This window comes from Thalassophryne amazonica, chromosome 12 (assembly GCF_902500255.1).
Source record: "Thalassophryne amazonica chromosome 12, fThaAma1.1, whole genome shotgun sequence".
NCBI classification, from domain to species: Eukaryota; Metazoa; Chordata; class Actinopteri; order Batrachoidiformes; family Batrachoididae; genus Thalassophryne; species Thalassophryne amazonica.
The window spans coordinates 22,542,712-22,552,922 of record NC_047114.1 but is presented as its reverse complement, the minus strand read 5'-3'; the positions used below and the strand labels follow the sequence as shown (position 1 = coordinate 22,552,922).

The 10,211-nt window shown below is 42.1% G+C and overlaps 1 protein-coding gene across 1 annotated transcript; it reads left to right on the top strand.

Annotated features, from left to right (window-relative positions):
• Nucleotides 1–4,916: 4,916 nt before the first annotated feature.
• On the top strand, nt 4,917–9,790 carry LOC117521172 (M-phase-specific PLK1-interacting protein-like). Its single transcript, XM_034182523.1, has 4 exons — nt 4,917–4,931; nt 7,186–7,360; nt 9,080–9,423; nt 9,652–9,790. The coding sequence occupies exons 1-4, from the start codon at nt 4,917–4,919 to the stop codon at nt 9,775–9,777; spliced, it is 660 nt and encodes a 219-aa protein (XP_034038414.1). The 3' UTR covers nt 9,778–9,790.
• Nucleotides 9,791–10,211: the final 421 nt, after the last annotated feature.

Below are 10,211 nucleotides of genomic sequence, written 5' to 3'. Positions count from 1 at the left end.
CTTGATCGAGTTACTTCCGATGAGTTTGTGGAAGCTAACTGCCTCTAAACATTTACAGGACACGAACGGGCAAATTGATTGTTTGTGAAACAGTGAGACCAGAACATATTTGGTGGTGTGTGGCCTTGACATGTGATCTATTCCATCCAAAGTTGAACTACCTTATTCTTGACTAATACTCAGCTCTTCCACACTGTTTAATCCAAATTGGATCCAAAGTGTTTGAGTTAAACACTTAAGATCAGACTTTGACCCTTCAAGGTCATCCAAAGTAAGGTGATATATTAAATATTCATATTGGAGAGGGTTTATAAATGTTTTTCACCGTTATTAACTATGTAAAAAAAGTCTAAAAGTTATCGGAACTAAATTTATCGGACGCTAATTAGTCCACTGATGGTTTTTGAAGTTAGCTGAAAAGCTAATCTGCGAACCAAAAAAGTTTACTTTTATAAGTACCAGTTAAGTAGTTGAACTCATATAAAATATTTTCTGTGACAATCAAAAAAAAAGAAGAAAAAAACCTACCCCCCCCCATGCTTTTGAGTCATAAAGCACAAAGCTCCCCCTCCCCCATGCTTTTGAGTCATAAAGCACAAAGCTCCCCCTCCCCCATGCTTTTGAGTCATAAAGCACAAAGCTCCCCCCTCCCCCATGCTTTTGAGTCATAAAGCACAAAGCTCCCCCTCCCCCATGCTTTTGAGTCATAAAGCACAAAGCTTCCCCCTCCCCCATGCTGATGAGTCATAAAGCATCTTGGCACCTGTTGCTTAGTAATGAGGAGTCACAAAGCACAAAGCAAAATTAAAGACTTTAGGAAGTCAGAATTTAGCTGAAACACCCGATCATTTCATTTGTTCTCTCTGATCTTCATCGTGCTGCAGTTGTTTTTTGCTGAAACTCCACTTAAGAGAACATTTGCACAAATGTTCAGTGCTGGATCATTTTATTTTATAAACTCCACAGGAAACAGTTTAGAGGTAAGCAGATGGACAAATATTTTGTTCAACTTTATTTTAAATAACAAAATGGTTTTGCCATTGTACAATTTCAGTGGAAACATTAAGTGGAATTTGTCCAAATGTATTTATTACTCATGTATTGTGCACATTCATGTTCTGGGCATGTAGAAAAAATAAGTTGACCCGACCTTCCTGGAGTCCCTGGGAGGGGTACTAGATAGCGCTCCGACTGGGGACTCCATTGTTCTCCTGGGGGATTTAAACACCCACGTGGGCGGCGACAGTGAGACCTGGAGGGGGGTGATCGGGAAGCACGGCCTCCCCGATCTGAACCCGAGTGGTGTTCAGTTGTTGGACTTCTGTGCTAGTCACAGTTTGTCCATCACGAACACCATGTTCGAGCACAAGGGTGTCCATAAGTGCACGTGGCACCAGGGCACCCTGAGCCGGAGGTCGATGATTGAGTTTGTAGTCGTATCATCTGACATTCGGCCATGTGTCTCAGACACTCGAGTGAAGAGAGGGGCAGAGCTGTCAACCGATCACCAGCTGGTGGTGAGTTGGATCCGCTGGGAGGGGAGGAAGCCGGTCAGACCTGGCAGGCACAAACATATCGTGAGGGTCTGCTGGGAACGACTGGCGGAACCCTCTGTCAGCGAGGCTCCACGCGTTCGCCCCAGGTTTAACCCTCGCTCAAAGCTGCCCGTGGACGTCTGCAGCCACACACACGTCCCCTCTGCTCGCCGTCCTTCCTCCGCTTTTCCTTTCCTTCCTCTTCCTTCCCTCCTCCTCGTCTCCTGCTCATTGTCTTTTACACTCTTGCCACTAATTTCCTGATTAGCAGCAGGTGTACTTACTTGCTCCTCAGTCCATGGGAAGAGTGGGTGTGGCCTAGACACAACTCAACACTCCCAAAACACAGCAAAAATAAAATACATACAAAAAAGTATCAAGCACAGCAAAGTAAACAAACCATCAACATGCAATATTAATGATAAATTAAATAAATAAAAGGCCAAACTCCCACACAATGGCATCAGGGACCATTACTCCAGAGACAATATGGACTAGATTCTTGGAATCATAGGTAAAGGGATCCCTCCATACACTCAGTGATTTGGCAGATAACAGCTTCTTCCCTCTTGGAATGGGGTCCATGTAGATCCGTCCATGTCCATCCCTTGACATCCCTCCCAGCATACTGGAAACAAGATCTTGTTATTGCTGCCTTCTCTGGATGAGACAGGATCCATCTTTGAGATGCACCCTTGTTAAGAATGAATCCCACCATTCCGCCTTTAGTCTTTGTGTCCCTGTTGCATGTCTGCTCAGTTGTCATGTCACAAGCAACTTGTGAAAACCCATAGTGCTCTTGTCTTTACACCACAAAGTCTCCATTTATGAAATTGTAAAGTTGAGTTCAACATCCAAAACTTGTAAGAGCTCTTCATGTTAAAGAGAGGCAGCAGGTGAACATAACGAAATGCAGCTGCAGTGTTTTGGAGTGTACATGATTTCTCACCTCTCAACTGCCTCCAAGGCCACAGTACTTTCAAGTCCTTCATACTTTGACAGTGAGATCTAAGCTCTTGATGATTCTATGAACTCAGACCAGCTTTTATCAGTGCAATCTGTAATTTCTGATTTGCTTTCACAAACATGCATCAAGCAGGCGGCCACGTTTTCATCCTCGAACCCAGGGGCTTACCTGTAGTGCATTTATGTACAGAAGAGCCTGGGTTCTACCTCCATCTAGGCTTTAGTCAGCCATCAATTCTAATGATTTTTTTTCTAGAAAATGTGCAAATCTTTTCAAGCAGTAACAGGCTGAAATTACATATCAATAGGTAAAGAAATTTTAAAAGTAATTTCCCAGTAGTTACCAGATGTGCGCTACAAAAATGAAAAATAAATGGTCACGTCTCAAGGCCTAAGTTAAACTTTACACATGAGAATTTTCAAAAATACTGTAAAATACTGAAAATTAAGGGCAGGGCCGCTGCTAAGGTTTTGGAGGCCCTAAGCATAACTGGTCAGGGAGGCCCCTCCACCCCCATACAAGAGAAGCTCCCCCCCCCCCCCACACACACACACAAAAGTTCTACTCAAACCGTTACTATTTATTAAAGCATTTACGTTTTGCGTTTAAACCTACATCAAATCAGCTAAGCCAACGCAACCTAGCTTAAGCAGCACCACTGAACATTAAGTAATCAAAACAATTTAAACCTTTAACACGTACTTACCAGCAAGGGATGCACGGGCATCATCTTTTTGTTTCTTTTTCCTCCGTTTAAAAAGCTCCAGACTCCTGCTGTAGCTTCATTGTTTAATTGTGGCATAGTGGCAACTTGTCGTCTCGTGTCAGAATCGAATGTGGGCTAGCAGTGCTACTTTAGTTAGGAGCAGGGTTGCCAGATTGGGTGTTTTCCCATCCATTTGGTTTGTTTAGGGTAAAAATATGGCACTGGACAAGTTTTTTGTATAGAATTGCCACACACATTTTAAAAAATCAGTTCAAATTGCGCAGGATTTAGTGCCTTCATGCATTTTTGAGCATTTATTGGACTGGAAATCGTCACATCTGGCAACCCTGGTTAGGCGACACAGCGAACAGAGAAAGACGCAAACAGGGCTGTACCATTTCAGGGTGGATGGGGGCTTTATATTAGGCAAAAAAAAAAACTGTTAATTTGCCCCAATTAAGTAATGGGGTAGGGGCCTACACAATGTTTAAAGACAAAAACGATGGGCCTATTCATAAATAATTCATATTGATTTTGAAATGTAATAATCAATGTTGCCACAGTTACTTTGATAAAATAATCAAATTACTGATTACTGATTACTCCTTGAAAAAGTAACTTAGTTACTTTACTGATTACTCAATTGTAAAAGTAACTAAGTTAGATTACTAGTTACTTTTTTAGTTACTTTCCCCAGCTGCCGACAACAACCCTCTGCCACCTCAACATGACAATGATACCTGTTGTGTGGGGGAGGGGGGCACATCCCTGCCCCACGCCCCCATTCCATCTGGATTCGCCCCTGCTTTGGCGTTTGAGCACAAAGAATGGATAACATTTATTTATGCAGAAAACATGACCAGATTTACAGGTAATAAAGTTTTATTGTGTTTTCACATCATGTGGTCCTCAGAAAGAGACTTTAGGTGCATTTGAGTGGAAAATAGTGTTAGTTGTTGACACGTCGCGGAGGATCAGCTGTTTTTAACGAGACGATACAGAGCGGCTCAGCTCAGAATTCTAAATAAAGGAGAAAAATAAAGCATAAAAATGACTTTGTAAAGCTCAGTGCAGGTGTGCTGTTGTCACCGCGCTTTAAGAGGTGAGAACGAGTTCACAGCTCGCTTAAAGTGGGCAGTTCAGCCGAACCCCGACCTCCTTGCCCACGGACCAAGTTTAATGCTGCCGTCAACCCACAATGCAAAAATAATAGTAACGCACAGTGACTTGGAGAAGTAACTTTAATGTGATTATTCATTTGGAAAGATTAACGCGTTAGACTACTCGTTACAAAAAGTGGTTAGATTAGAGTAAAGCGTTACTGGCATCACTGGTAATAATGTAATAATTTCAACACATTTTTCAGTCAATTGGAGGCCCTGCAAACTAGTGCAACATGGTTGGTGCCCCACGCAGGCTGCGTAGTCTGCTTATGCCGAGCAGCGGCGCTAATTAAGGGTTTTCAAAAAGAGGTGATGTGTCTGTTTAAACTACATTTTGCGGATATTTAAACACAAGTTGACCATTTTGATTTTATCTTCTATCAACAATAAAATGACAACAGATTTACACTGTAAAACCTACATATTTTATGTAAAACCATTTACATATTCACTGTAATTTTTACAGAATTTCCCCCGGCCACCACAGCTGCCAAATGTTTCTTTAAAAACAAAGGAATTTTTTTTTTTTTTTTTACAGTGTACAAATGAAAGACTTCACGGTTGGTTAAACTGAAAGTTTGTCAGACCTGGATAACTGGTGACCTGAAATGACCCTGTGGGATCTCTTTGGTACCAGGCCTCTCTGCACTTGATCGAGTTACTTCCGATGAGTTTGTGGAAGCTAACTGCCTCTAAACATTTACAGGACACGAACGGGCAAATTGATTGTTTGTGAAACAGTGAGACCAGAACATATTTGGTGGTGTGTGGCCTTGACATGTGATCTATTCCATCCAAAGTTGAACTACCTTATTCCTGACTAATACTCAGCTCTTCCACACTGTTTAATCCATATTGGATCCAAACTGTTTGAGTTAAACACTTAAGATCAGACTTTGACCCTTCAAGGTCATCCAAAGTAAGGTGATATATTAAATATTCATATTGGAGAGGGTTTATAAATGTTTTTCACCGTTATTAACTATGTAAAAAAAGTCTAAAAGTTGTCGGAACTAAATTTATCAGAAGCTAATTAGTCCACTGATGGTTTTTGAAGTTAGCTGAAAAGCTAATCTGCGAACCAAAAAAGTTTACTTTTATAATTAGCAGTTAAGTAGTTGAACTCATATAAAATATTTTCTGTGACAATCAAAAAAAGAAAAGAAAAAACCTATCCCCCCATGCTTTTGAGTCATAAAGCACAAAGCTCCCCCCTCCCCCATGCTTTTGAGTCATAAAGCACAAAGCTCCCTCCTCCCCAATGCTTTTGAGTCATAAAGCACAAAGCTCCCCCCTCCCCCATGCTTTTGACTCATAAAGCACAAAGCTCCCCCCTCCCCCATGCTTTTGAGTCATAAAGCACAAAGCTCCCCCCTCCCCTATGCTGATGAGTCATAAAGCATCTTGGCACCTGTTGCTTAGTAATGAGGAGTCACAAAGCACAAAGCAAAATTAAAGACTTTAGGAAGTCAGAATTTAGCTGAAACACCCGATCATTTCATTTGTTCTCTCTGATCTTCATCGTGCTGCAGTTTTTCTGCTGAAGCTCCACTTAAGAGAACATTTGCACAAATGTTCAGTGCTGGATCATTTTATTTTATAAACTCCACAGGAAACAGTTTAGAGGTAAGCAGATGGACAAATATTTTGTTCAACTTTATTTTAAATAAAAAAAATGGTTTTGCCATTGTGCAATTTCAGTGGAAACATTAAATGGAATTTGTCCAAATGTATTTATTACTCATGTATTCTGTACATTCATGTTAAGGGCATGTAGAAAAAATAAGTCGACCCAACCTTCCTGGAGTCCCTGGGAGGGGTACTAGATAGCGCTCCGACTGGGGACTCCATTGTTCTCCTGGGGGATTTAAACACCCACGTGGGCGGCGACAGTGAGACCTGGAGGGGGGTGATCGGGAAGCACGGCCTTCTCGATCTGAACCCGAGTGGTGTTCAGTTGTTGGACTTCTGTGCTAGTCACAGTTTGTCCATCACGAACACCATGTTTGAGCACAAGGGTGTCCATAAGTGCACGTGGCACCAGGACACCCTGAGCCGGAGGTCGATGATCGAGTTTGTAGTCGTATCATCTGACCTTCGGCCATGTGTCTCAGACACTCGAGTGAAGAGAGGGGCAGAGAGGTCTTCAGTACTGTCACTAACCTCGGGAGGGAAAATGTGTGTTTTTGAATTGACCCTCTTGTGACTGCCAGTAATTGTTCACCTTAACTGCAAATTATGCAAAATTCTTGTTTTATGAATCTGACTCAGTTACTGGGTCAAAGACATTCTGGACTTATTTTAATTGAAAATTTTGAGCACAAGACAATCATAGAATTGGTCTTACAATCCCTTATTTTTATAAAAGCATAAAGGCATTTCCTTAAACTGAGGAGTTGTAAAAATAAAATATAAATGAATAAATTGGAAAGAGCTGCAAGTCCTCCAACGGATCATTTGCACAACATGAGGCTGTGACGTAAACAGCAACTGGCTGCATGGATTTTATTAATAATTACCAATTAAGCCGTATGTGCCACTGACACAGGTATTGTTCCAAGTGCTTCATTTGCAATTTCAGCTAACTTTTCTGTCTTATTTTAATTTGGTTTTCTCTTTTTTTCATGAATCATTGCTCACCCACCATTTTATTATTATTATTTTAAGCCCACCACAGGGTCACTGATCACCTCACGGTAGCACCAGTAACCACTGTCCAGGCTGTCACCATTGTTTCTGTTTGGGATTTTGTGTGACTGGTTTCAACATTAGTGCATTGACTTCTATTTCTCCTTCCTCCTGTGTCTTCATCAGGTTCGGTTGACAGAAGATCTGGCTGTGCCCACAGTCTGTCTGTCTCAAGTGCAGCAGCTAGAAGCTTTTGCTCACCAACAAAAAGCTGTAGAACTGCAGACCAACCTCAGTTCAGTGCTACAGGACAATGAAAACCACTGCCAGCACATCACTGTCCTGGAAAAAGAGCTGGAAGGTTTGTGTTGTTGATGCTGCTTGAGGAAAAATTAGTTTGTTTTTTTCTTTTTATTATTAATACCCTGTTTCAAAGTTTCTGAATTGAGCAGAGATGCATTTGTGCAATGTATGTATCTTAAAAGTGTTAGCATGAGTTTCTGTCAGGTATATACAAGGTCTGTGAAAAAAGAAACTGACCTTTTTTTTTTTTCAAAAACTATATGGATTTGAATCATGTGCGATTACATCAGCCAAGCTTGAACCCTCGTGCGCATGTGTGAGTTTTTTCACGCCTGTCGGTTGCATCATTCGCCTGTGGGCAGGCTTTGAGTGAGGAGTGGTCCACCCCTCCCCTTGGAATTCATTTGTCTGAGAACTTGGTGAGAGACTGCGGCTTTGCTTTATCAAAATTTTTTCAGAAAATGTAAGGCACATCCAAGTGGACACCATTCGAGAAATTCAGCTGGTTTTCGGTGAAAATTTTAAGGGGTAATGAGAGATTAAGGAGTGTTACTATCACTTTAAGGACAGCCCACAGCGCGGGACAGCGCACCGCGCCCCGAGCTGCCGTCGTCAGCCTGTTTCAAGCTGATAACTTCCAAATTTAAGGCTCCCTTCATGCAGGACGTCGTGAAAGAGCAGAGAAGTTTCAGAAGAGGTCGGGATCAGCAGTATATCCGGACATTCCACTGTTAAAGGAGATTTTGTAATGAAAGATGTGCGGACGGATTCGCGCGGCGGGACACAAAACACCTCAGTGTTGGAAACCATTCAGGCGGCTTTAGATGGCTTTCAGTCGAGTGAGTATCCGAGAAATTGTTTAACAGCTGGGCATGTTCCAACTTGTCCTGTAAGGCTTCCAAAACGGAGGTGTTTTTCTGTGGCACATCACCTCTTCTGAAACTTCTCTGCTCTCTCACGACGTCCTGCATCAAGGGAGCCTTAAATTTGGAAGTTTTCAGCTTGAAACAGGCTGACGACGGCAGCTCGGTGGGCTGTCCTTAAAGCGATAGTAACACTCCTTAATCTCTCATTAGCCCTTAAAATTTTCACCGAAAACCAGCTGAATTTCTCGAATGGTGTCCACTTGGATGTGCCTTACACTGTCTGAAAAAATTTTGATCAAGCAAAGACGCAGTCTCTCAGCAAGTTGTCAGACAAAGGAATTCCGACTGGAGGGGTGGATGCGATTCAAATCCATATAGTTTTTGAAAAAAATAAAAAGGTCGGTTTCTTTTCTCACAGACCTCGTGTGTGTATATATATATATATATATATATATATATATATATATATATATGTATATACGTTGTATATATATAAACGTTGCTCTTTGGTGAGTTTACCGTCAATAAAATTTTGCATTACATCAGTTACTGGTATTAAAGCACTTAAAACATGCCACCTTAAGTTAAAGTTCTTTATTTGAATTTAATATTTGTACAGTAACTTATTTATATATGTATTTTTTGTATATGATTGCAGTCGATATAAAAATGCTTTTCAGTATTACGAAGTTTTAAAACGCCCATTGAAGCTCGTGTACTGAATTCAGCTGGCCGTTAGGGGTCGCTGCAGTTTACGCAGCAGAGCTCCGAGTTTCATTTCAGACTTCCGAGTATGTGTGGCGTTGAGTTCGCTTTTCGGGTTTTAGTTGCAGTTTTCGATAGCATGAAAGGAGAAAGAAGGAACAACATGTTTTAAACGTCTCGATTTTTTTTTTTTTTTTAATAAATAGGTTACAGCATCCACATGTACAGAGGCTCCGCAGGTCCGTGGCCTGGTGGGCAGTTACCATCCCCGAGTTGGTCTTACACCGGAGCTCCCTCCCCGTCAGGCAGACCCACCTACGGAAGCTTCGGGCCTCGCGGGGCTTCTCCCCGCGGCGGTCCCAGATATTCTCCGCATTCTCCCGGGTACTTCCCGGGCTCGCACAGAGGATTCAGCGAGGCCCCTCCAGCTAGACCTCGGTGGTTTGGAAACTCTCCGGCGGGTTTCGGCTTCAGAGGGAAGCAGCGACGCGGCAGCAACGGTTTCTGGGGTCCTCGTTCCTACAGCCCGGCCTCAGCACACGGCTTCCAGGTAAGAACACAAACTACACTTGATTGTGACGGAGCCTTAAAATGGCTCCAGTTTGTTTGTTTGTGAGGGAATTGTTGATTTTACACATCAAAATGGAGTTAGTCTTTTGGTATTGTGGCAACTCAAGGCTCCTGTATGCTTTTCAACACAGGAAATAAAGTAACTTTTATCATGCGATCAGTTTTATTTATTTTACCCATCTAACCTTTGACTTATTGTGTGCTTTAGGGCCGAGCATCCGATCACTCAGACTCAATAGAAAAGTATTTCAGCCCGGCGATGCTGCAGGATCCATGGGCAGGTATGAAACCTGTCCCCGTCCCTGCGAACGCCTGTAACCGGACCGAGGACTGACTGGACGACTGCTGTTAGGCTAAAAGTACTTGTGTACATTTGTTTTTATCCAGAGGGATCGAACACTTCCATCAGACGCTCTTCACCCCTGACTCCTCTCAGCGTGTCCATGTCACATTAGTCCTACAAATCTTATTTTATTTTTGTTTTTGTTCTTTTTTTTTGGAAAAAGTGCTTCCTCTCCCCTTTCATTCTCCCTTAGCTGCTTTTGCTGTCATCACCTATAGAGGGCGCCCTATCCACAAACATGACTGCATATTCTATTAAAGTTCCTTTGATGTCAAAATTTAAAATGTGTTTCCTGACATTTATTAAACTCTTTAATTGGTGAGTTTTAAAGGCTCACAGTGTCTTTTAAAATGGGGTGTTGATGTTAAAGCTTTGAACTGTCAAAGGTCACCCACAGATTTGATCAAATGCACCTAAAATTTAGC